The sequence below is a fragment of the Engystomops pustulosus genome, chromosome 1 (genome assembly GCF_040894005.1).
Source record: "Engystomops pustulosus chromosome 1, aEngPut4.maternal, whole genome shotgun sequence".
Lineage (NCBI taxonomy): Eukaryota > Metazoa > Chordata > Amphibia > Anura > Leptodactylidae > Engystomops > Engystomops pustulosus.
Window position 1 is genome coordinate 159348613 of NC_092411.1, and position 27907 is coordinate 159376519.

Sequence of the window (27907 nt, forward strand, 5' to 3'; positions counted from 1 at the left end):
TGCTACTTGAGCAGAAAGGAGTAATGAACAGATTCTGCCTTCTCCCTAGGGTCTCTCTAGACCCAGCCCTGCTTCTTTGATTGCAGAAAGAGCAGCGTTGTCACTGCAGACTCAAGACTCATGTCCGCTGATGTAGTTCGTCAGTGGGTGGTGGGAATCGAGTTAAGAGGATACTCTGAAACAATTATTTATTATAAATTTTGCACCCATGTTCCTTGCCCCTTCCTATTTATTACAACAGCATCCTACATCTTTTCCAATAAGGCTGCTAATATAGAGACACGTCAATTCAAAATCACTGCACAGAACATTGCAGAATAATGTTGTGCGCTATTTGCGGTATTATAATGGATGGATCCCATCATATTCCACTCAATCAGCCATTTGGTGAGTAGAACAGTGAAAACAAAGGAGAGGGCTGTACAAAAGCAAGGGTCTGTTTTTTTAAAAAACAGGGAGGAGCTTCTCCCTATCGCAGATAATAATAATAAACATTTACATACTTTAATGCCATCATATTCTATAGCAATTTACAGATCATAGTCTATATATGTAAATAAAATAAGACATAACATAGTAATAACCAGATGAAACAAAAGGAATGAGAGCCTTGATCACGAGAGCTTACAGTCTATGCACTGGTGGTCGATGCGGCCACCAGACGAAACTACGCCAAGTAAAAACCTGCGAAGGAAAGTTTGCAGGTTTTTAAAAAGTGCACAGGCAAGGGACAGGAATATCCCGCCCCCCTTCATTTAAAGAGAACCTACCACCACAAATCTACCTATAAAGGTAGATCGGGTGGTAGGTGGATGTAAGGGACGTGAGGATAGCCCTTTTTAGAGCTAATCCTCACGTCGCCGCTAACTTTTGGTACACTTTATTGAGCTAATATGTAAATTTCGTTATGCGGCTACTGGGGCGTGGAGTAGCCGGCACGAGGCTACACAGCGCGGCTACTCCACGCCCCAGTAGCCACATTACTCCTCCTACCCTGTTGCGTGCGGCGCGCAGCTCCTCGTAGCTACACGCCCTCGTCCGACAAGCTGGGACTGCTCTACCGGCGGCCTGCTCTACCATCGGCCTACGAGGAGCTGCGCGCCGCACGCAACAGGGTAGGAGGAGTAATGTGGCTACTGGTGCGTGGAGTAGCCGCGCTGTGTAGCCTCGTGCCGGCTACTCCACGTCCCAGTAGCCGCATAACGAAATTTACATATTAGCTCAATAAAGTGTACCAAAAGTTAGCGGGGAGGTGAGGATTAGCTCTAAAATGAGCTATGCTTGCGTCCCTTATATCCACCTACCACCCGATCTACCTTTATAGGTAGATTTGTGGTAGTAGGTTCCCTTTAAGTTGCTTTTACACCAGAAAACTGGCTTGTGAGCACTGATAAATCTCCTCCTATATGTTTAGACCTAATTGCTTTCGACTAGGAAGATGCAGCATGTGTTTTGTCGTTTAAGATCTATGGTCAAAATCAAGCATGATAAACCAGACGCAATTACTCATAGACCCAGGGTGTGACAATGGTAAGCATCTTATATTAGTTATCCATGGCCTCCTTCTTTCTAAAATTAACTTTTAAAATTATGCTAATGCGCCTGAAGCCTGGGTGTTACCAGATCCGCTCAGTGCTGCAGACTTAAAGGCTGTTACTATGAGCAGAACATGTCTCACCCAGCCCCCTTTTTTCTCCTTCCTGAAACACCCACCAGAGCCAATCTAATGTAGCAGCAGCAAGAATTGCAGGGGTAGGGGAGACCTGCGCTGCTCATTGTAACAGCGGTGCAGACGGGTTCTGGAGACACCCACCAAAACCCTTCAGGCTCATTAGCATAATTTACTTTTTTTTGGAAGAAAGAAGATAATGGATAACAAATATAAAAAAATTACCAGAGTCACGGTGCATGGATCTATTAATAAGTGTGCACCACATTTGTGTCCGTTTTACACTATTCTTCATGCGACACAAATTTCTGCAAATGCTCCTTAGGGGTCCTTTATGACCTCAAAGGGAACATATAAAATAAAACCATAGTAATAAATATTCAGAAACATTAAAGGACACCTGTCATCAGGTCTGTGTCACTTGTCCTGTCACCTCTACCTGTTGGAACAGCTCACAAGGATCCCATCCCAGCCTTTATCTAGTTATTTCATACATTAATCATTGTAAAATCATCTATTCTTTATCATGTAAGTGAGTCTGGTCACATGGTCAGAGGCAGTGATGTCACCCCTGTCCCCCCTCCCCTCTCCTCCCCCTGCTCATGTCTGTGTGTAATGTAGAGTAAAGCATGGCTAGTGTGTGTGTGTATGTCATCTGCTGACATGCTGCATCCTCCTAATACACAGGTTAGAGACACAGACAGCTGCCTTCCAGATGCTCAAACAACGGTTGACTGAGCCCCCGGGTCAAGAAGAGTCAGAGCCCCCTGCGGAAAAGGACCTCTGGATGAGTCTTCAGGCTGATAGCCGTGCCATAGGAGAAGTAATGGACTATCTCTCTAGTGGGCGAGTGCCTGAAAGAATCCGGCGCAGAAGAGCTGATGGAGAACTGTCTCAATTGTGGCGCCAGAGAAAGACTCTGAGCATGCACCAGGGTCTGCTAAAGAGAAGAACTCTGGACCCTATCACTTATGACCGGCTATACCAGATTGTGATTCCCAGGAGGGACGCCAAGATAGTACTGGAAATGTACCATGACCAGTCTGGAAACTTTGGCGCTCAGAAGACTGAAGCCACCCTCCGAAGGCGATTCTTCTGGGTCAACATGAAGTCCGACATTGAAGCCTGGTGTCGAGAATGCCCAGCCTGCGCCATCGCTCGAGGAGAGCGACACAATCAAAGGGCCCCTCTACGTCCCATTGTGAGCCAACGGCCCTTGGAGATCCTGGCATTGGACCACGTGAAGTTGGAGCCCAGTAGACCCGGGCACAGTTATGCTCTTACGATCATCGACCACTATACCAAATTTGTGGTTGCAGTACCTGTCAGGGATCTGTCTGCAAGGACTACCGCAGCGGCCCTGTGGAAGAGCTTCATCCTCCCCTATGGCTGTCCGGACCAGATCCTTACAGACCAAGGAACAGCATTTGAGTCCCAAGTCTTCCAGGAGCTGTGCACTCTATATGGCTGCAAGAAGCTGAGGACCACAGCCTATCATCCCCAAGGCAACGGGCTTTGTGAAAAGATGAATCAGACTCTAATCAATATGCTGGACTCTGACCCCTGCAAAAAGGGCTGACTGGCCAAAACTGTTGCCCGAATTAGTGTACTTGTACAACAATACCACTCATTGCTCCACAGGGTACACCCCATATTATCTGATGTTCGGGAGACATGGCCATCTCCCTGCTGATATGACCTGGGACATGGAGTCCCCTGATTCCCAGTCTTTACTCCCCCAGACTGACTGGGTTCACGAACACCAGAGGCGCCTGGCGGATGCCAGAGAAATTGTGGATCTGCGGTTAGAAGAGGCCCGGGAGAAACAAAAAAGGGACTTTGATCGTAATGCCTGTGCTGAGCCTTTTGCCCCAGGAGATCGAGTGTGGCTGCGCAACAACCATCCTACCAGTAAGCTAGATGGGCGTTGGGAGCGTGAGCCATACCTAGTTAGGGACAGTCTCTCCCCTGAAGTCTACGAGATTTCAAGAGGAGACCGTCCACCACTCCGGGTACATAGGAACCGGCTGAAGAGGTGTCTTCGTCCTTTTGCCCCTATGCCCACACCTCTCACCTCGACCCCCAACTTACAGACCTCCTTGTGTTCGCCTACCCCCAGTTTCTTGGAACTTGTGACTGTGCCTCAATTCTGTTTTGTTTCCACTCCAGTAAGAGGTACCTCGGAGAGACCATCATCCCCACCGCAGTCTCCAATACTGCTGCCTGTGGAGGATGATCCGGCTTCACTGTCTGCAACCCCTGAAACATCAGAGCCAGCTGAGACTCCGACTCCAGCGCCTGAATCAGAGGAGGACGATGAGGAGATTGTTATCTTCTCCCAGCCGGAACTGCGAAGGTCTCAAAGGGAGACAAAAGGTAAAGCTCCTGCGTACCTGCAGGAGTATCAGCTGGTGTCACACAGAAGGAGGAGGCAGGTACGTTTTTCTGCCACCGAAGTACTTACCACCGAAGAAGATGCAGAGTAACCCCTGAAGGGCTGTAGCCCACTTCAGGTACTGTACCATGTGTATATATGTGTATTTATCCCCATTTTCCCTAAAGAGCCAGAGACTTTCCTGAGACTCTAACCCTTATTTATCTCAGTCAAGAGACATACCTTGAACCTGATTATTGCCCTGTGCTATGATAGCACCCTTTCCTCTGCCACAGCAGAGATTCCTACCCAAAGGACTGTGTCCCTCTACACAAAGAGGAGACCCTTTGTTTCTTTAGTGCACTTTTCCCCACCTCAAGGGCTGTACCCAGAAGATGGACTTTGTTACTAGAGACCTTCTGAGAGACTTTTGCCAACCTCAAGGAAAAGTGGCTACTTAATTTATTATCATTTTGCACTTAATGCCTTCCTTTTTAGGTACGGACATTCTGCTTGCACTTTTTATGCCTTTTCTTTGAGGGAAAAGAGACATTTACTACCGTGCTACCCTGAGTAGCCTATCTACTTCTGTAACGTTTGTAACGTTCAAGATGTGTACCCATTGGGCTCCTAAGCCAATGTGAATTTACCTGTTTGCACACTGTCAGAAGATATGCCAGTAGTCTGCATTAACCCTTTCATAGGCTTTTCAGGTTGTAGTGTGGCTGTGTCGGACCGTCTTTTTGTAAAACACTGACCGCTACCTGATCCCTCAAACCGAGGTTTGCACATGGGGGTAGTCCGTAAACTGCGGGTCTTTAGGGGACCGGGGGTGTTACAAAGATAGCACCTGGATGCCACCCATACATGGGTAAGGATGCCAGTCAGGAGGTACTTGTGTCGCATATGCTAACGCAATGCAGATATACACACTATATAATTGCCGCCAGGGAAGAAGTGTTGATACAACAAATATACAGGCCTTGGTGCAAGGAGTGGATTACAGGACATGACACCACACCTTTCCTACTGTACAGTTCGGTTTAATGGCGTCAGCGACCAACTGTCATACAGCTATATGTTTTTGTCTTAGTCCGACACCAACCCAGGTGCCTGTCTCCAGGACCATGGGCGGTTTGTCCCTACACCTCACATAGCCTGCACTTCCCAGAAGTGCCCTTAGCCCCCTCTGTGCCCAAAACCATCTGTAGTCGAGCCGAGGGCGGCTCTTTCAATTGCCCCTGGGGTATGCAACACCCTCGCCGATGCAATGGCGAGGGAGTGTTTGCGAATACGTCCCACCTGCATGTAATCACATCAAACTACATGGTCCTTATAGGACATAGGGGATATTGCAGTGGTGAATCCTGCCTGGCAAGGCAGAGGTTAAGTATTTTGTATGATGCAAGATGCTATTGTCCAATGATATGTGTTACATCCTGTGCTCTGTAAGCTGAGATGTGATTGGAGGAGCAGCCACCACCTGACCAAAGGGAGGTAATAAAACCTCTGGCCAGGAATGTTCTGGATGATTATTCTAGTGGGGAATTAGAGAGATGATTCTAGTGTGAAATCCTAGAGATCAGTGAGTGAGTGAAGGATCTCTGTCTAGCCCATACCAGAGCAGGAAGAGCTTAGCCCCTGCCTCTGAAGAGTGGAGTATTAGACTAGAGTTAGTGTAGTGAGGAAAAGGGGTATCATCTTACCTTTAAAGGTGATACCTGAAGCCCTACAGGACAAGCTGAAGCTTCCTACCAGGACACAGCTGCCTCCCAGCCTGCCCTCTACATCCAGGCTGGTGAACTATCTCCTGAGGCTCCCTCCAATTCACATCTCAGCACTCCATTTACCTGTTAAAGGCACGTTGCTGCGGTTCCTGCCGGTTCAAATAAAGAACTGTAAGTTGTTTTCTTCAACTTCTGTCTCCGTCTGGTCCCTGCTAATACGGCTGCCTTCATCACCGGCACCCTGTCCATCACCCAGAGGCTCACACTCGGGACATTAAGGGGTTGCCCCAGGGAGATCCGCTATAGCAGCCTCTCCCTCATCTTTTCTTGCCAACACCACCCTGCTGGAGACCTGCCAGGCTGTAGGACAGCCCTCCGGTTCCCCCGTACCAAGCACCGTGACAATAGCGTGCTTAGGCCGCAACCGCCAGCCACTCCGGTACCGCGGGCCCCGGCTGTCTCCAGGCCTCACCTCAAGGGCTAGACCCCGGTGGGGGATGTTGCACATGGCTGCCTGGAGCTGCTGTATCTCTCCTAAACACACACACATGCACACACAGGCTGCAGGGGGCGTGGCCACCAGCACCAGGAAGCACATCATTATACAGCCTCACATCATTATACAGGCTGTCACTCAAGCACTGGGGGTGTGGCTGAACCTCCCACTCATGAATAGAGTGGACAGCTTGAATATGCTAATGCTTCATTGGACATTTCACAGGTCATTTGCATACAGCTTTAGGACCTCATTGCTTAGGTTTACAGGCATGTAGAGGGACAATGAAGGGATAGAGGCAATGCTCTCTAATGGCAGTTTATGAAAATATATTTAGTTTAGGGGGGTTATTTTGCATGACGGGTTCTCTTTAATATTACTCAATAGAAATTTTTTAAAAAAAACTCTGCTACACTATAAAAAAAACCTCACCATAATTGCCCAGTTTGCCTGAGATACATTAGCATGCCATTTTCTGTCAAGCAGACCGGACATTCATGTTCGGACACGTGACCAGGACATATTGCTGAATTGGGGCTCAACAAATTGATGCCTCTAGCATCTATCCATGGCTATGATTGGCCAGAGGGTTGCACAGTCGCCAATCTGGTAATATGTCCAGGTTGCGTGGCTGAACCCCGAAGCTGAACATCAAGTCTGCACATCTCTACCCACACCCATTCACATACAGTGAACGTATGTTGTATTACCCAGCAAGGACCACCAGAGGGAACTAAAATAGCCCATTCCTACAAGTATCTACACAGACAATTTTTATATTATACAGTATATTAATATATTTCATTTTAGTAAAGACAATTCATATAATCATTTCATCCACAGGCGACACAATACATATTAAAATAATAAATACATCAAATATTTTTGAGCAATTATATACAATGCTTATTCAATATAGGGAACACTAAATACCACATATTCAATCTCATTGAATGAAATTTTCCAGTTGCATATCTTTTTTTATTACATAGTGAATGCGTTGAAAACAGTAAAACATAAAAATAATCAATGTATTTATGGAATGAGAGATAATTGTTGCGTGGTTGAATGAAATATGGACCCCACGGGAGATAGAAGTAGCCGACACCTGGGACCAGAGCCCAAGTGGCACCTGGTTTTCACCAGAGCCCGCCGCAAAGCGGGTTGGACTTGCTGCGGCAGGATACCACCAGGTTTTTCCACAGGTGCGACCAGCCCGCGGTGGCAGCCGAGGTCAAGGTTCCTTAGCGGATGACAATCTCGTAGTCAGGTCCCGGCACCGGGTCAGGGCAGGCGGCAGAGATGCAACATCAAGTCCGGGGTCAGCAACGGGAGGTCCAGGCAGGTGGGAACGGGAACACGGAACACAGCAACACGGAGGAGCTCGGGTAACACGGCAACACAGGAATCAGGAGCGGGAATACACAGGAACGCAAGAATACACAGGAACGCAGGAATACTTGCATGGAAGCTTTCTCTTAGGCTACAAGGCACAAAGATCAGGCAAGGCTTGAGGAAGAGGCAGGCTTATGTAGAATTGGGCAATAAGGCCAGCGCGGTGGCCCTTTAAATCTGGAGAAGATGCCGCGAGCGTGCCCTAGCAGTCGGGGCGCGCGTACAGCGGAGGGGAGCGAGCCGGGACGGGTGAGATGCGCTGGCGGCATGCTGGCGGCGTCAGAGCAGCACGGGTGAGCCCGCAACCTGCGATGTGGGTCGCGGGACCACCCGTGACAGTGCCCCCCCTTCGGCCTCCCCCTCCTCCTAGGCTGGAGGAATCTCTGCAGAAGATTATTATCCAATATATTGTCCTCTGGCTTCCACGACTTTTCTTCTGGCCCGAACCCCCTCCAGTCAACCAAGAAGAACCGCCTCCCCCTCACCGTCTTCATGTCCAAGATCTCTTTTACCTCATAGGTGTTGGGGGAGTCCGCCACTGATGTAGGAGGAGAAACTTGCGAAGCGATTCAGGATGACAGGCTTGAGCAGGGAGACATGAAAGGAGTTCGGGATGCGCATGGTGGGAGGAAGGCGCAGATTATAGGCCACAGGGTTAATGCGCTTCAGCACCTCAAATGGACCCAGATAGCGAGGGCCAAGCTTGTAGCTGGGAATCTTCAACTGAAAATATTTTGAAGACAGCCACACTTTATCCCCTGGAGAGAAGATGGGAGGAGACCTGCGTTTTTTATTGGCAGACGCCCGAAGCAGGGACTGACGAGTCTGTTCCCAAATAGCTTTAAGGTCTGCTACCAACTCTTCCACAGCAGGAACATCAACAGACACGGAGAGATGTAGGGGTGGACGTGGATGTCTTCCATATAGAACAAAGAAAGGTGAGGCACCAGCAGACTCCAAATCCAGGGAGTTATATGAGAACTCTGCCCAAGGTAGTAAAGTGGACCAGTTGTCCTGACGGGCAGAGACAAAGTGACGCAGGTAACAGCCCAAAGTCTGGTTAACGCTTTCAACCTGTCCATTACACTGAGGATGGTACTCAGAAGAGAAGTCCAGTTTTATCTGAAGTTGATTACACAGGGCTCGCCAGAAGCGGGAGACAAACTGGACCCCTCAGTCCGAAACGATGTGCAACGGAAGTCCATGTAGGCGAAAGATGTGGGTGAAGTACTGGCTGGCAAGGTGTGGAGCAGACGGCAGACCTGGCAGAGGAACAAAATGAGACATTTTCGAAAAACGGTCGGTTACCACCCAGATAACGGTATTGCCAGATGATGGTGGCAGATCTGAAATAAAGTCCATAGCCATGTGGGACCACGGGCAGGTAGGCACGGGTAACGGCAACAGAAGACCAGCTGGTTTTTGTCGTGAGGGCTTATTACGAGCACAAGAGGTACAGGACGGCACAAAATTCTGAACGTCCTTGACCAAATCAGGTCACCAATAGAATCGGGAAATTAGGGCCACAGAGCGCTGCACCCCAGCCACACGAGAAGAATGTCCCCAGGTCAGGATCCTCTTTCGAAGTCCAGGTCGCACATAAGTCTTGCTGGCAAGTAATTGCCGGAGGTCCACCGGCGCTGGCAGCACAAGTCTCTCAGGAGGAACGATGTGTCTAGGGGCATAGTCCTCCCCCATAACATCTGAAGCACGGGACAAGGCGTCAGCCTTGATGTTTTTCTCGGCAGGATGAAAATGGATTTGGAAGTCAAAACGGGAAAGGAAGAGAGACCACCGGGCTTGACGCGGGTTCAACCACTGAGCCGACTGTAGGTACTGGAGGTTCTTGTGGTCTGTGTAAATGCTGACTGGAAATCTGGCTCCCTCCAACAGATGACGCTCTCCAAGGCAATCTTGATGGCCAGAAGCTCACGATCTCCAATAGAATAATTCTTCTTTGTGGGGGAGAAAGTTTTGGAGAAGAAGCAGCAGGATAGAGTTCGGCCCCTAGGCCCCTTCTGAGTAAGGACCGCTCCAGCTCCTACGGAGGAGGCATCAACCTCCACAAAGAATTGCTTCTCGGTATCAGGACTGGTAAGGACAGATGCAGAAGAAAAAGCAGACTTTAGTCTCGTGAAGGCTTCCTCAGCCGCTGGGGGCCAGACACGAGAATTGACACCTTTCTTCGTTAGCGCCACCATAGGAGCTACCAGAGTCGAGAAGTGAGGAATGAATTGTCTATAATAATTTGCAAAGCCCAGGAATCTTTGAATAGCCCACAGTTCCACTGGGTGTGGCCACTGAAGAACCGCAGATAACTTGTCAGGATTCATCTGCAAGCCTTTATCGGAAATAATGTAGCCGAGGAATGGAAGGCTACACTCCAGTTTGACGTAAAGATGGTTGGCCCTGAGGCGGCTGAGCACTTTCCGTACATGGGAATGGTGGGAGTCGAGGTCAGCAGAATACACGAGGATGTCATCCATGTAAACCACAACACAGCTCTACAATAAGTCCCTCGTTGACAAACTCTTGGAAAATGGCTGGCGCATTACAGAGTCCGAAAGGTATAACTAAATATTCAAAATGCCCATCACGGGTGTTAAAGGCAGTCTTCCACTCGTCGCCCTTCCTGATGCGGATAAGATTGTAGGCCCCATGAAGATCCAACTTGGTAAAGACTATCGCACCCCGTAGACGATCAAACAGCTCCGTGATCAGCGGCAGAGGATAGCGATTCTTAACGGTGACTTTGTTAAGACCGCGATAGTCAATACAGGGGCGGAGAGAGCCATCTTTCTTGGTGACAAAAAAGAAGCCTGCGCCTGCCGGAGAGGAGGATTTGCGAATGAAGCCTCTTTGCAGATTTTCCTTGACATACTCAGACATGGCGGCTGTTTCAGGTACCAAGAGCGGGTACACCCGACCCCGAGGAGGAGAAGATCCAGGCAGCAGGTCGATGGGGCAATTGTAGGGATGATGTGGAGGAAGGGTCTCAGCTTGTTTCTTGGAGAACACATCTGCGAAGTCCTGGTACGGAGCGGGAAGCGCAGGAGAGTGGAAGTGCACTGGGGCAGCACAAAAAAGGAAAGTCTTTCTCTATGTAATGCACCAACTTGCAGGAGCAGGGGTTCCGTGTGAAACCGGATGGGCACGGAGAGAATCTGGCCACTGACCGAGGCAATGGACAATGGCTTCTCGAGACGAACCACCGGGAAGTGATGCTGGGAGACCAGGGCAGCATCCACAAAGTTCGCTGTAGAGCCTGAATCCAGGAAGGTGGAAACTTGAATCTGGGTGCCAGTGCCAACGCTGAGGAGCACTGGGAGAGTCAAGTGTGGAGAAGCTTTAATCACACCTAGGGAAGCTTCTCCCGAGAAGCCTAGGTGCTGGCGTTTCCGGGTAAAGAGAGACGTAGACTGGGTTCAGCAGCAGGAAGATAAGCTGGGGTAGCAGGAGTCGCAGCGGCCGCCTCAGGAGACTGTTGCAGATGCTGGGTAGCTAGCAGCTGTTGCAGCATGGCGGTGACTTGCTCTAGTTGTTTCCGCTGTGCGGCAATCTGCCGGGACTGGTGGATCACTATGGTAGCGAGGTCTGGCTGACTGGGAGGCGGAACCTCGGCGGGATCCATGGCCGGATCTTACTGTCAGGATCAGTGGATCCTCTGGACCACCGCGGGAGATGGAAGTAGCCGACACCTGGGACCGGAGCCCAAGTGGCACCTGGTTTTCACAAGAGCCCGCCGCAAAGAGGGTTGGACTTGCTGCGGCAGGATACCACCAGGGCGTTCCACAGGTGCGACCAGCCCGCGGTGGCAGCCGAGGTCGAGGTACCTTAGCGGATGACAATCTCGTAGTCAGGTCCAGACACAGGGTCAGGGCAGGCGGCAGAGATGCAACGTCAAGTCCAAGTCCGGGGTCAGCAACGGGAGGTCCAGGCAGGTGGGAACGGGAACACAGGCACACGGAACACAGCAACACGGAGGAACTCGGGTAACACAGGACTCGGGAGCGGGAACACACAAGAATACACGGGAACGCAGGAACACACAAGAACGCAGGAATACACAGGAACGCAGGAATACTTGCTTGGAAGATTTCTCTTAGGCTATGAGACACAAAGATCTGGCAAGGCTTGCAGGAAGAGGCAGGCTTATGTAGAATTGGGCAATATGGCCAGCACCAATTAATGGCGCGCTGGCCCTTTAAATCTGCTGTGGCTCCTGGCTCGTTATTGTAAAAGATACAACAGTGCATGTATTACAATAGATACAAATGATAGCATATAATATCAGAGTTTCAAAAGGCATAGTTATATATCAAGCAATACATGTCATAGCAAAGAAAAAAGTAACAAATAATGGAAAACAAATAGCAGTGCCCATATAAGTTCCTCCGTTTATTCTAATGAGTTAGCAAATGTTGCTACTAGATTTTAGTTAGCCCGTATAAATTAATCATAATGGGTGGACAGATAGGAATTCAGTCCATGCCGCCCACTGATTCTCACATGAAACTTGTTGCCCTTTGGTCTTTGCGATAAGAACTTCCTGTCACGGGTGGTCCCGCGACCCACATCGCGGGTTGCGGGCTCACCCGTGCTGCTCTGCCCCGCCAGCGCTCCACCAGCGCATCTCACTCGTCCCGGCTCCTTGCTCACTCCCCTCTGCTGTGCGCGCTTGTCCCCGACTTCTAGGGCGCACCAAGGGGACTTGTCAGTTGTAGTCTACGTAGTTCAATTACACACTCTTGCCTCCGAGCTCTCATGCAGCCCTTCTGCAGAGGAGGCCATGCAGGTGGACAAAGCTCATCTGACACCCCAAAAGTGCTCCTGGTGACGATAGGAGAATTTCTGCCTCTACTGTGCTAGCCCAGAGCACTTTCTCAGGACCTGTTCACTCCTTCTGGGAAACACAAGCACCTAGGGTTCCTGGGAGAGGCCTCCCTACGTGAGTCTCTTCACGTCTGAGCATTCCTGTCCTCCGCAGTTCTAGGACAGGTAGCCAGTTTAAAGCTTCTGCCTTCCCGGATTCCGGCTCTGCGGAAGATTTCTTGGATGCTGCTCTGGTCTACCAGCATCATCTTCCTGTGGTCTGTCTTGAAAAGCTGCTGGTTATATCGTCCGTCAGTGTGCAGATTCTCTGCGATCCAGTCTGGTATTGTACTGAGTCTCTGTCTGCAAGTTGGGACAATGCACAAGGAAAGACTTTTGTTTTATATGTTACCCCAGTCTGTCTATGTCGTCTGTTCTACTGGGTCTTCTGGGGTTGCAGCGCCACGCTCCTGTGCTCAACTGGCAGACTGGGGAAGTCCTTTGTTAGGGACCTAAATGCCAGTCACGCTGTCTGCTGGCATTTCATTCCGTATCCGCCATGACTTCTTCAGTGTCCTCAAAGCCCCTGGTGGGTCTCCCCACTTCATATATGGTATTGTCTTCTCAGAGAAGCAAACGCAGACTCTGCGCATACTGTGTGCCCCCGTATGGCGGCGCCCCATCACGATGGCTGCAATTCTGCTCACGTGTCCACACTCCAGCGATGGCTCCTGTGGCCTGGAGTGCGCTTCACTGACCCCTAGAATGCGTGTGTGCTGGCTCTGTGAAATTTAAAGGGCCAGCGCACTGCTAATCGTTGCACTGCTATATAGCCATGCCTCTTCCTTTGTACTGCGCCGGATCTTTGTGCCCTGTTGCGTGAGAGAAAGCGTGTTACTGTGACTTTTGTGATTTTCCCATTCTGACCTCTGCTTCATTCCCTGATCTTGATTCTTTCTGTCTGTCTTGACCGTTTGCTTCGTTTCCCACTCCACTCCTGTGCCTCCTGTCCTGACCATGACTCTGTCTGACGTTTTTGTACCTCGCCTTGACCACTACTGTGAGCAAGTCGCACCAGTGGAGCGACCTGTGGTATCATGCCACAGCAAGTCCAACCTTCTTTGCGGTGGGCTCTGGTGAATACCAGGTGCCACTTAGACTCTGCTCCCAGGTGTCGGCTTATGTCATTGCTCGCGGCGGTTTATTGGTTTCACCACCATCGATCCTGACAGTGGATAACTAGTATATAATCTAGCCTTGACCACGACTGGCGTTGAGTGAAATGTATACTCTCTTCCATCTGGGTGCATGTGCCTCCACCCAGGTCACTAACAGTTAAAAGTCACATCCTGGGGTATTCGCTGTCTCTCTAATGCTTATTGGTTTGTCAAAATCTGGTTGCATGTTTTGGTCAAAGTCTTCTGCTACTTATTTATGCAGAAGCAGGTCCTGCAGTATGGGAAGTATGCAAATACGTTTTCCAAATAATTCCCAGAGTTCCCTAGTGGAGCATCTATGGCTTTAATCAATACCAATTATCCAGGAAGGTATGTGAAAAGCAAGGACTGCTACAAACACTAACTGTGTATACCTATATACAGGCCTTGTACAATGAAGTACACAAAATATATACAAAGATACCGTTGTATGAAGTACAATAAATTTTATTAAACCAAAGTAATACACATATGATCACTACAATAAAAACAACCCATAAAATCAATCCCTGGTGAACAAAAAGTGCACAGCCATACCTGAACAAGTATATTGGATACCGAAGTCAGTAAATACAATGCAGTACAAGTGTAAACAGTAAACTTCAATGTAAAGTTAATCCATATAAAGTAAAACCTGGTAGGAGGTCATATAGCCAGTTAAGGCAAAATAAAGTGCATAGTGCTTAAGTAGCTCATAAATACCAACCAGGCTGCATGCTGAACAGGAGATATGGCGATGTACCAGAAAACCCCAATTTTAGGTATACTTTAGTAAGCAGCTCTTAGTGCCGAAAATTTGGGTGACAGGTCCTCTTTAACTTTGGCAAATGGCAAATTTAAAAAAAAATTGATTTCTTTTTTTGGTAAACGCAAAACTTATCAGTCAACATTTACCACTACAATGAAGTACAACGTGAGGAAAAAACAATCTAAGAATCGCTTTTATAAGTAACAGAGTTCAAAAGTTATAACCATATAAAGCGATGCAAGTCAGAATACAAAAAATGGGGCTGAGCCTTAAGCTATAAACAGGTTGCGTCCTTAAGGGGTTAAAGGGGTTGTCCAGGCTTGTGTATTTTTTACAAGTGAAGTGGGAAGTCTGTAAAACAAGAAAGCAGTTGTACTTACCCCTTCTGATGCTCCGGTCCAGCGCTATGCCCCTATCATCCTCTGGTCTGTATGTATGGAGATGCAGCAGTGATGTCACCACCACAGCGCTTCCTGCGTAGGGTTAGTGGCCACATTTAGATTCCTGATGGTTGTGTTCACACACTGCATTTGAATTACATTTAGGAACACAGTTCGGGGAGGAGTGTTTCCCGATTGCCTGTCTACAACGTACATTCCTGATCCCAAGTGTTTCACTGTAAACACAGATTTGATCTGGAGAAACTCCTGCGCGCTGCAGGAGTCCCTTCTTCTCAGCAAAACAGCAGCACTTAGTTGCTATAATGATTGGAGATATTGAACATATTAATTCATAGCAGCTGTGAAAACCTTTTGTCAACTGCACATTTGCCTGTGTCAATGAGTTGTCCTGCTGACATGTCAAGGGTATGAGAAATATTGTCAAGTTTTGGCATTTGCATAAACCATCACTTGTCACATCCTTTGAAGCTATTTAATACAGGATATGCTCTCTCATCTGCACCTAATGCCTGCTTCCTGAAGACTGGATTTCTGTACCTCTGTTTTGTTCCTCTCATAATTGTCGCTGTGTTTCTGCCAATTATCTGGTGTGAACACATTAGGGGGAATTTATTAACGCACATACCTCAGATTTCAGCTAAAAATACTGTCTAAAATGCCTTGTGATGCATTTATCAAGGATCTTAGACCTTTTTTGGCACTTTTCTGACTTGCCTAGGGGCGTGACCCCCATTCAGTGGTCGTCTTCTTTACTTCTGTGAATGATGGTTGTAAGTGTCGGCTCTAAAGCATGTACAACCGTCATTAAAGATAACTACCGCTGCAACAGGGGAGTGGATGAGTTAAATTTTTTTTTCACAGAGGGACATGCATCGGGGAGAGGCAGAGACTGCTGGCTACTATGGGGACACTGTGACTACTATAGTGGCCACTATGGCATCTGTGGGGGAACTGTGAGTACTATGTGGTGCAGGGCCGCATCTGCCATGAGGCGAGATGAAAATCTTGCTTCAGGCGGCAGATTGCGGGTCCCTGTAAAGGGCGGCGATATTCGCCGCTCTAATGTGGGTGATTCGGGCGCCCGCTGCTGCCCGAATTGCCCACCAGCTAAATAAAATGCGCCTGTCTTTTTAAGAGACAGACGCGATTTATTAGCGGAGCGACGCAGTGCCTATCTTGCTGCTGGCGTCGCTCCGTTCTAAGCAGAGACACAGGCGGCGGATGATGACGTCACCCGCCTGTGTCTCTGATCAGAGCCGTGGCTGACAGGAGAGCCGCGAGAAGATGGGAGCACCCTGCCGGAGGTAAGTATAAGTTTTATTATTTTTGATGTCCCGCTACTAATTAAAAGTGGCCAATAAGGGGGGGATATAGGATTATATAGTTAATATAGCTGTGTAGGGGTGGGGAGGTTTTTCTATATATTTATATATATCGGCCCATATTCCTTTTATCTGGGGGGGGGGGGGAGCTGTTCGTTTTATATGGGGCCATAATCCTTTTATCTGGGGGGGTGGGGGAGGCTGTTCATTTTATATGGGGCCATAATCCTTTTATCTGAGGGGGGGGGGAATGCTATTAATATTATATGGGGCCATAATCCTTTTATCTTGGAAAGGGGGGAGGGTGCTGTGTATTTTATATGGGGCCATAATCCTTTTATCTGGGGGGGGGGGGGTGATGCTATTAATATTATGTGGGGCCATAATACTTTTATCTGGGGTGGGGGGGGGTGCTGTGCATTTTATATGGGGCCATAATCCTTTTATCTGGGAGGGAGGGGGTGCTGTGCATTTTATATGGGGCCATAATCCTTTTATCTGGGAAGGGGGGGGTGCTGTGCATTAAAATATATATAAAATCTTATGTAACAGGGTGGGATATATTAGTTATAGGATACAATAGGATACAACTTTGCATCGTGTAAACTAAATGGGGGGGGGGGTCTGTATTAATAAATTGGGGGTGTTGTATATTGATTGCTGCTGTGCATGCTATAATTCCAGTAGAATGTATATATTATAGTGAAGGGATGTTTTATATGTGGGGGGAGTCACGTCCATTACGTTGTGAGGGGTATATATTATTTAGGAGCGCAGTGTTGTTATCCAGGAGACTTCATACTGTAAGTGACTGTGGTATTTTTAGGGACGCCGGGTGGAGATGCTGCATGGAGCTGAAGATATCTGGCCATGAATTCAGCAGTGATATGTTATGGATTGGAGAACCCGGAATAAAGTCCTCCTGATGGAAGAGATTGTCATCAATAAGGTACTAGATGCCACTAATGACTTCCAGAACCTGTAGTCAGTCACACAGTGTCAGTAAGCTGTCTGTTGGGATGTTAATTGTTAGTAAAGTTTTCAGTATTTACTGAACAGGGAGCGGGGGGGGGACAGCATTTTAATATTCGCCTCAGGCAGCAAATATGCTAGAATCGGCCCTGATGTGGTGCACTGGGGTTGGTGTGACAGGACTCTGGCAGCTGTGGAGGGCACTGTGGGGTACACTGGCGGGCACTGTGGCGGGAACTCTGGTGGCTGCTGTGGGGTCACTCTGACTATTGACTAGTTTTTGGGTGGTACACTTGCCATGGAGGTGTCTCCGTCACTTAACAATATGTTCAGCTTTGTGGTTGTGACTATAATGGTAGTACTGTATAACTAACTACTCAACAGCTCTAATAGATACATTTATACAGTAATAAATTGACATTCAGCCCCTTTAAGGCAACCTCAAGGCTAATATGGCCCCTGTGGGAACTGAATTTGACACTCCTGCCTTAGATCAACAGGTACTACTTACAAAGTTTTATTCCCATACAATGTGATATATTTGCTCTCCTTAAAGGCATCCAGGCCTCTCTTAAACATGTTCAAATTATCAGTCATTGCAACATCTTGTGGCAGAGAGTTCCATAATGTCACTGCTCGCACAGTAAAGAACCATTATCTATGTTGATGGTAGAACCGCCTCTCCTCTAGGCGTAGAGGATGCCCCCTTTTCCGGGAAACAGGCCGAGGTATAAAAAGATTTTTGGTTAGATTTTTTCTAAGATGAATAACCCTAAGTTTAGTAATTTGTTGTTGTATTCTAGTCCCTCCATTCCCCTAATAATCTTGGTTTCTCTCCTCTGCAACCGCTACAGTTCTACTATTTCCATTTTATACACCGCAATATTCCATGTGCGATCTGACCATAGGGAAAAACTATGTCCTTAGGCTGTGTTCACACTATGTTTTGTGTCCTATGTTGTAGGACATGTCAGGAGAATTCTGACATGTCCTCACAAAGTATGGCTCAGACGTATCCTACTGTATGCCTGTACAGTGGGATACGTCGCCCAGGGATCCCCCTCCCCCCTGTATTCCCCCTGTGTACATTGGCAGCAGAAGTTGGCTGTGAACCCAGCCTTATCATGAGAGATACATTCCATTATTTTATTTGCTTTAGCAGCAGACGCCTGGAACTGGTCACTAAATTGAAATTACTATCCACCAATACTCCCAAGTCTTTTTCTGCACCAGAAATTACTCTCACAGTGATAAATCTGGCACAGCAAAAGACTAGCATTTTCAAGCCAGCCTGGATCCTGGTCTTCATTAAGCATGGCACACAGTGATTGCTGTAAATTGAAAAATAAAAGTTAGAAATAGGAGATACAGAGCCAAGGGGCAATTTCCGGCGCTCTGGGCTGTACATTTTTGAGGGGGCCCTGCTTTGGACATTTTGTTAATGAGTAGCGGCTGCATTTCCCACACTAGGCTTATACTCAAGTCAATAAGTTTCCCAGTTTATTTTGTGGTTAAATTAGATGCCTCAGCTTATACTCAGGCTGACTTATACTCAAGTATATGTGGTATAAAAAGGGAGACCATGGTTCCAATCCATGGAAAAAACATTTGGGTGCAGCCAAGGTTGGGGACCACTGCTTATACTCACCTCCCCGTAATGTTGTTTTAGTATGTCTAAGCAGTGCAGGGAAATAAGCTTTTTAAAAATATGTATGGTTCCTCCAATTACTAATTACGCATGGCCCTTGGCTGGGCGGGCTCCGCCGTCACAGCACCCGGTGTGATTGCCCCCTGCAATTCTGCGGTATGTGCGATCATAGCATAGCATCTATGCAACGTGCTATGATCGCGCATAATGCAGAATTACAGGGGGCAAGCAGGTGACGTTACACCGGGTGAATCGGAGGAGCCAAGAGGCGCTCAGCAGAACGCCTCAGGCTCATTTACATATTTTTAAAAGCCTTATTTCTCTGATAGGGTGACCTGCACCTCGGCACTGGGCGGGGAGGTGCTGTTCTGATGGTAGATGTCCTTTAAGCATGTGCCACAAATGGGCTTTGCGGCATACCATAGCAACATGTGGGCACTACTGGCACCATGTGCCAGTCTCCTTCACAGCAGAGGTGGCAGAAAGCGTTTCTCCTTTAAGAGAAGGGAGTACCCCGCGCGTCCTCACAGAAACCAGGAAGGGAGCAGCAGCAGCAGAGCGGCGGCGGCGCAGAAGTCTATGCACGGTGCCTGCACACATCTACCTCCCCAGCAGCAGGTAGGCAGCTGCGCACCGCCCACAACTTAAGACTGGGCCGCTCTCGGTTCTGTGGGAGCTGATGACCGGAAGCATTAACCCCATGTCGGCCGTAGCATCTGCTCTCTTGCCCCTGACATGACTGGAACGCACATGACTTCTACATAATGACTGAGTGGTTTGTGTCCGACTACAGATTGCTGTGTGACAGCGGGAACTTCCAAACGCCACCATCTAAAAGGTTGTAACAGCGTGGGAGTGGAGGGGGCCAATACGCGCACGGGTCGGGCTCTGCAGAGAAGTCTTCTGAATAGCTGGGACTTGTAGTCCCCGCACAGAACCTACGCTCCAGATGACAGGGCCCGGATGGACTTCATATCCCAAGGTTCAGCGCAAATGACAGCGAAGCCAATGACAGACTTGATACGAGGGACGGATAACAACCCTGCACCACGTCCAATAGGATGGAATGGTGGGAGGGGCAAGTATCGTACCCAGCCCTATAATACCAAGTTCCTGTTTCTTGTACGGGTCATTAACCCTTCGCCTGCAGTTGTAGCGTCAAGTTGACTCTTATCTGTAATAAAGATGACTTGTAAGAGCTGCGTGGTGAGCGACCATGGACTCTGCCGGCTTAATGACTTCCTAACAGCTTGGCAGTGTGCTGGCAGGTGCCCACTTACTACAGCTTAGCCCGTGATATGCCAGCCCGACTACCAGTTCTGCTTGAAGTGCTGGACTGGCAGCGTAGCTATAATGTGCCAACCTGACGGTAGTGTACAGCTGTAGCAGCCCCCCCCCCCCCAACATGAGCGGGAAGCACAAGGCCCCACCTCGCATAGGGTGGGTGGAGGGTGGCAGGATGCCAGTCTGCCAGTGACTGTTCCGTGTGTGTGTCCGTGAGCTGAGAGCCTCCCTGCTGTTGGGGAGCAGCTGGATCCGATACAGACGCAGGTGTGAGAGTGGGAAGTAGAGGGGTAGGCTAGACCATGGGGGAAGTCGGGTCATGTACACAAGTGGCAGAGTCTGTGTGGGGGAAGGGCTGTGCCAGGTCATGTTCAGACATGGTGGCAACCACTGCGTTTGTGTTGTCAGATAGACATTCAGTCAGCTGACAGGGCTGAGGGGCAGGCACAGGTCATGCTTAGGTTCAGTAATGAGCCACTACAAGTGCCCAGCTGTATCCTGACTTCTTACATTAATGATCAAAGTATTGCAGGTGGCACAAAGGCCTCAATAAGTAAAGCTATTTGCTAAAAGTATATATAAAATATAAATGCTATCTCTGTGGCGGTTGGGTGAGGCATCCTGGGCACATATCACCCTGTGGGAGTTACAGGGTGGGGCAGCTCCTTTCTGAAATTTGTATAGGAAGGTAAATCACCCACTGAAAAAGCACAGCATAATGAAGATATGTGGGCAATGATGCCATGTATATTACTGCACATGGGCGTAACTTGAGGGGGTGCAGAGGTTGCGGTCGCACCCGGGCCCAAGAGGTTTAAGGGGCCCTTATGGTGTCACTTTCCCCATATGAGAAGACTATTACTATATACCATACATTATAGTTGGGGGCCTGGCACATACTTTGCACTGGGGCCCATCAGCTCCTAGTTACGCCACTGTTACTGCACATATTAAACTTGCAGTCAGTCTGATCTGTCACTAGCCTGTAAAGAAAAGCATCAGAAGGAAATTCAGAGTGTTGGCAATATTCAAGTGCCTCCTAGGTACTTACAATACAAATCATAGAATGACTTCTCAGTTGAAAATAACTGAACAAGATATTGGCCCAGATTTATTAAAAGTGATGCAAACTGCACTTCTGTGCAGGGTGCGCCAAATTATTGAACACTGGCACCTTCTTCAATTATCATGGCACACCCTGCACTGCCAGTTTAATAGATCTGATCCATTGTTTGCTATTGTCTCCTTTCCTATGCTTTAGTGAGTGTACTAATTTTGTGGCTAATTTTCTAGTAAAGCAGTATTCTTACAGAATTGTTCCCATGTATGGTTATAATATTTTTTTGAATATTGCTTTTATTACAATAAAGGACACCAAACATACATAGATGGTGTATTGCTATCATAAATTTCCGTGCTCAATTATTTTGACTGCACAAGATAAATGGATCTATAAGAAGACCATTGACAAAACAAAGCCATTGTACTAAAATACCAAGTCTGTCTCTTCAAATCAGAATTATTGACACTTCACATCTCAGTTTTCATCATTTTGCCTTGTTTTACACACAGAACATGCACCACATTTTATTGACCAAGGGCTCCAAGCAGCATTGTTAAAGGGAACATGTCACCACATTAATCCCCAAGCCTACAAACAGTACATTCTTCTGTAATATGTATGTCCATTGGATATGTTTTAAGTATATTTCTAGGTTGCAGCATGAATGAATAATTTTATCTTTTCATCTTTTACTCTTTTGATGATGCAGTCAAGTTGTCAGGCAACCCCACCTACTGCAATCAGGAAATCCCTCCTCCTGCAATTAGTTTTCTCTGCCCACTCCATGCATCTAGCGTCCCAGCCCTGCCTCTTAGATCTCCAAATACCTGGAGAATGATATCACAAATATGAGGCGGGACTTTCATATCAGATGCATGGAGTGGGCAGAGAAAACTGACTGTAGGAGGCTGGGTCTGACTGCATCTTCCAAAGCAATAAAAGATAATTTTTCAATCATGCTACGGCCTAGAAATATGCTAAAAAGACCACCAAGGTGAACTGGAGTGACCTTGTAAGTAAATTAACCCCACCATGTTTTGGTTGCTTACAGCATTTTATACCGAAGATCAGCTGTGTTTTCCTTATTATTGTCCATCTAAACACGCTCAACATTTATCATTTGGCATGAGAACTATTTATCCTCTGGTGTTAACAACCAATGTGATGCTGACAAACACAAACTGTGTGGTGACAAAATATTGTATGATTCTTTGTCTCCACATGATAATTCGTTATACAAATATACCTATTCAGGGTGAAAGAAGCTAAATATCCTTTGATAAACAAATTTCAACATACAGCACTGCTAAATAAACACTTGTATGCAGAAAAGAGTATTGAAAAATCATATAAACTTTATTAGTCAATCATAATTACAGTGACGCATTTCAAGTAAAATTTTGTAAGAAATGTGGTATAATAAAGACAGGAAGAATAAAGGTGTCTCCCTTAGTAGTTTGTCTGTCCCTAAACAATAAATAGTCAGAAAATATAAAAAAAAATGTAGAAAACAATAATACATTTTTCTGGAGGAACAAAGTATGAGCCTTGAATTTAAAACTGTGCAAAAAACTGCAAAAAACAATAAGGTAAGGTTCCATACTAAGTGGGCAGCATACAAACCACAGAAGGGGGAGACACTTTTCCTAGGAACAAAGGACCACAATGATCAATTCTCATTTTATGCTCTTCTGGTGCAAACATTTTTGTGGCACTCTGAAAGGAGCACAAGATAGGGATCCAAACCATTAGCCTGTGCAAAGACAAAATGTAGGCACTCTGTTTTGGTGGACCATGGAGTGCCCTCAAAGTGCAGTATACCCTCTTTTGCCCAGTTTCATTACTTAGCCCCTCCTATGCAGCCTTGATTGAGATTGCTTCTACTCCCAGGAAATTGGGCAAGAAAGGGAAGGAACCTGTAAAATGTTCCAACACTTATATTTACCTCATCCTGCAGGTTCTCTGATACCCGTAGATTACAACTCTTTATGGAAATGTATTTACTACACAGTAATTAATGCAGTTTATGTCAATGATCATTGAATCCATTAATGTTAACATATTCCTGGGGAACTTTAAAAAATGGAAATAAACTAAAAATAAGCAAGATAAAGGAAAATTACCTTTTCCTGCTGCCTTTATGTGTCAAAATACCAAACTGCACTATGATGTTTTTGTTTTGTTTTTTTAAAAGGACAAAATTGCTGCTTTTTTATCCTGTCTTCCAAAACTTAAATAAAGAACAATCAGGTTTTAAGTTAATAATATATGAAAAAAGCATAGTAATCAAATGTTTTTTTTAAAGAGGTGTAGGGTAATGCATATTTCATATTACAGAATTGTATTGACTTCAAAATGCAAAGAAAATTAAAGGTGGGAGTCAAGTTTTTTTCCACCCTCTCCATAGAGTACCGTATATACTTGAGTATATAAGCCGAGACCCCTTATTTTACCACCAAAAAGCAGGAAAACCTACTGACTCAAGTATAAGCCGAGGGTGGGAAATGCAGTGGTCACAGCCTCCCAGTATATAGCCAGCCCCCAGAAGTATATAGCCAGCCAGCCCCCAGTAGTATACAGCTAGCCAGCCTGCAGTTTGCCAAGCACATAAAAAAACAAACCTACATACTCACCTTCGGGCGGTCCCGATGCCCGGGCAGCCCCCCAATGCTCCAGTCCCTGGCTTCTCTTCTTTCTTCTCTTTGCTGTAACAGTCGGCAGAGACGCGTCCATACAATCTGCCGGCCAGCGTACACTATGACGGCATCAGCGGCGAGACCGCTGCATCATTGTGTGCGCTGGCCGGCAGATCACATGGACATGTCTCCTCCGACTAATAAACCATAGAGAAGACAGAAAAGGAGCTGCGCCGAGTGTGAGTATGTAAGTTTATTTTATTTTTATTGACTCATTTTTTGTGCTGAAAATCTCGCCTTATACACAAGTATATATGGTAACTAAAAGTTACTCAACAAATTATAGATACTTCAAAGATTGATTGCACGGTCTGTTAAAAATAATGGCCTTGGTCGATGATTCATTAAAAAGTATTGCCTTTGGTGCAGCCATGGCTGTTTTTCACAGTTGTATTCATCTAAAGACTTATAACTTGTCCCTGGAACCAAAGTTCTGGTGTCATTGTAAAGACATTTTCCTCTTTATTATTGAACCAGTATTGTGTTTACAGATGCAACAGAACCAAATAACCACTCTTAAGGTAAATTTTTGGAGTTCTGTTATGCTCTTCTTCAAATAACGATATCTTTGGAACTGCTTTACTGCTTTGCTTAGTTTTTTCATGACACACAAGACTTTTTTTTTTTAGAATTAGAAGACAAATAAAAATGTGAAAAATGTATCTTTGTTTTGTAAATTTTGCCAGGTAAATTGTGTCAATTGTGTCTTCTGCATCCTGCCTACACCTTATAACACAGTTCTGGTGTCTTATTAAAGAGGATAATCACCCCTTTTTCCTGTTCATTTTTACCTAGAAATACAATTGTAAGATAATACTAAAGGTAAGATTTTCTTCTTTAATATGACAGAAGGGTGTTTCAAAGTGGCACGGTTCTGGGGATACGACCATTTGTTTGACACTGTCATGATGTGTATATATGTATTCTCTACACAAGTTTTGTGCAAATAGGACAGTTGTGAAGGGATATTGTTTTAAGACTGTTTTACGCACTAGACGGATTTAGTCATTTCTGGTTTAGTTCAATATCACACTTTTAAATTAATTCTGATTTGCAGAGTTTAGCCATTACTTTTTAACAAATCATATTTCCCTTTCATCTACTTACAGAGTTGAAGCAGCATGGCATCTTCTGCTGTTGATGGCCCAATTGGAATTCCCTTCCCGGACCACGGTAGTGATGTGTTGTGTGCTCTCAATGGGCAGCGTCAGCGGGGGGAATTATGTGATGTACTTCTTCTTTGCCAAGGTCGGGATTTTCCTGCACATCGTTCAGTCCTTGCAGCATGCAGCCTCTACTTCAGGCAGCTCTTTACCTCAGGTCCAGCAGCTGAAAGACTTACTGTGTATCAGCTGGACTTTGTTACTGCTGAATCCCTCTCTGCACTTCTTGACTTTGCTTATACAGCCACCTTAACACTGAGTTCAGGGAATGTAGGGGAAATTCTGGATGCCTCACGGTTGTTGGATATTGGCACAGTTAGAAATGTATGTGCTGACCTCCTCGATGGCCCTTTTTTAGAATATAAAGAATCTGAACATTTGGTTGATCCACAGAACTTGGCACGAGCACAGGAATATCTGGAGTACTTTCAAAGTAAGGGACAGGAAGGGAGTCCTTGGGACAGCACTTGTGCATTGGGACAAGAAGCAGAGCTGTCTTCTAAATTGGAAGAGGAATATAACCAGTCATTACAAGAGAATGGGTCAGATGGGCAGCTTTTGGATGAATGGCAAGGGAAAGATGAGGACCAAATGTATGTCCCTCCACAGAATGGACATTACAGGCTAATGCCTGAGGATAAAAATTGTGATAGGGGGACTGAACCACAGGATGCAGAAGGCTCACCATTGCTTGAAGGACTTGCTGGAGCACCATGTTTAGATGAAATGGACAGTCTAACAGCAAGTGCACTGTTGCAGCACATCATGAGTACCTCTCAGAGAGAGGGTGTGGGTGCAGAAGATGAGAGTGAAGAGGGAATTATGGACTATTACTTGAAATATTTCCGTAGTGGTCCTCACGAAGAAGAGGAGGAAGAGGATGGTGAAGAAGGGGGAGGTGGCTATCCAGGCTGGAGTCAAAAAGTGGAGAAGAAAATGAGGGCTAAGGCCTTTCAAAAATGTCCAATTTGTGAAAAAGTTATTCAGGGAGCAGGAAAGCTGCCTCGGCACATACGCACTCACACTGGAGAGAAACCATATGAGTGCATAATCTGCAAGGTCCGATTCACCAGGTAATGATGGCATACACTAATTGACGTAAATTTTTGTTATTGTTATTATTTTTGTTTTACTTTGATAACTGATTCATCTTATACATATGTAACATCATCAGGATAACGATTTGTTTTTTATGGGAATTTTCAGACTGGCCTGTGCATGGATGAGGCATACATAAGCCCTGACCATCACCTGATGTGAATAGTGGATTCTGTTTACTCTCATCTACAGATACTTTTCTTTTCACTGCTTATGTGCTGATAATGAGTAGATTGCTGTAAAAAAAATATACCGTGTTTCCCCGAAAGTAAGAGTGTCATGCATTGTTTTTACCCCCAAAAGTCCCACTATGTCTTACTTTCAGGGTATGTCTTATACTTTACATGGTGCATTTTGTGAATTGCTTACTTGGTACCGTAATGGGGATCTGATCAATTCCTCTGCGGTGCTGGGTAGAGGTGTGGCTTCTTCTTCCTCATGCAGGAGCCGCTGGGCAATCAGCGGGGCAACCAGCAGCTGCACATGAGGGCACTGAGGCAACGTATTTTTGGATGTTGTCCATAGTCTTGATGAACCACGGAGAACATTACTGCTGCTCCCGTGGCCTCCACATCCCTCCGCTCATTCCGCTCCAGATCTGTCCACATCCCGCTCTAACCGTCCGCATCCCGCAGTTAATGCAGCAAAAGGTACCGGTACTATGGCTTATATTTTTCCAACTTACAGTTTACTATGTCTTACTTTCGGGGTACGTCTTACGTACACTACATCTTACTATCAGGGGTGTCTTACTATCAGGGAAACAGGGTAATAATGAAAAAAATTTTACAAAACAGGAAACTTTTAAGATGGTAACCTTGGTACTAAGAACTATACAGCCCAGAAAAACTTTAAAGGAAACCTACCACCACAAATCTACCTATAAAGGTAGATCGGGTGGTAGGTGAATCAATGGGACGTAAGGATAGCCCTTTTAAGGGCTAATCCTCACGTCCCCGCACTGTTTTATAAACTTTTATTACTTATATATGTTAATTTACTTATGCGGCTACCGGGGCGTGGAGTAGCCGCATCTGAGGTTACACGAGGCGGCTACTCCACGCCCCGGTAGCCACATTACCCCTCCTACTCACCATGTTCGGCGCGCAGCTGCTCGTAGCTGCGCGCCCTCGTCCGCCGATCCTGCCGTCTGCGCATGCGCAGAACAGCAGGCCCGCGCCTGCGCGGTCACTGCTCTGAAGCCGGGGCTGCGCAGGCGCGGGCCTGCTATTCTGCGCATGCGCAGACGGCAGGATCGGCGGACGAGGGCGCGCAGCTACGAGCAGCTGCGCGCCGAACATGGTGAGTAGGAGGAGTAATGTGGCTACCGGGGCGTGGAGTAGCCGCCTCGTGTAACCTCAGATGCGGCTACTCCACGCCCCGGTAGCCGCATAAGTAAATTAACATATATAAGTAATAAAAGTTTATAAAACAGTGCGGGGACGTGAGGATTAGCCCTTAAAAGGGCTATCCTCACGTCCCATTGATTCACCTACCACCCGATCTACCTTTATAGGTAGATTTGTGGTGGTAGGTGCCCTTTAAGGAACAAGGAAGTATTTCATAAGTGTTTCATATTTCTTATGGCCTAAGGATGGGTTGTTGGAGATACTTGTCAGGGATGGGTTAACCCTTACAGGACCTTTTTTTGTTTTTCATTTCTGTTTTTTACTCCCCTCATTCCAAAAGCGATAACTTTTTTTTATTTTTCTGTTTACAGAGATGTGTTAGGGCTTGTTATCTGCAAGATAAATTTTACTTTTTAGTGGCTTCATTTAATATTTCATACAATGTACTGGAAAGCTGAAAAAAATTTAGAGTG

The 27907-nt window shown here is 46.6% G+C and overlaps 1 protein-coding gene across 3 annotated transcripts in view; it reads left to right on the forward strand.

Annotated features, from left to right (window-relative positions):
- The first annotated feature begins 19282 nt into the window (after positions 1 to 19282).
- Positions 19283 to 27907, forward strand: part of ZBTB7A (zinc finger and BTB domain containing 7A) — a 43116-nt gene continuing 34491 nt past the window's right edge. The window contains exons 1-2 of one of the 3 annotated variants that reach the window (XM_072113169.1): positions 19283 to 19987; positions 24934 to 26060. In XM_072113169.1, the coding sequence (XP_071969270.1) occupies positions 24946 to 26060 (1115 nt within the window). In that variant the 5' untranslated portion in view covers positions 19283 to 19987; positions 24934 to 24945. Of the gene's footprint in view, positions 19988 to 20019; positions 20333 to 24933; positions 26061 to 27907 lie in introns of those variants that run through there. The other 2 variants (XM_072113156.1, XM_072113162.1) reach the window with 2 other exon arrangements.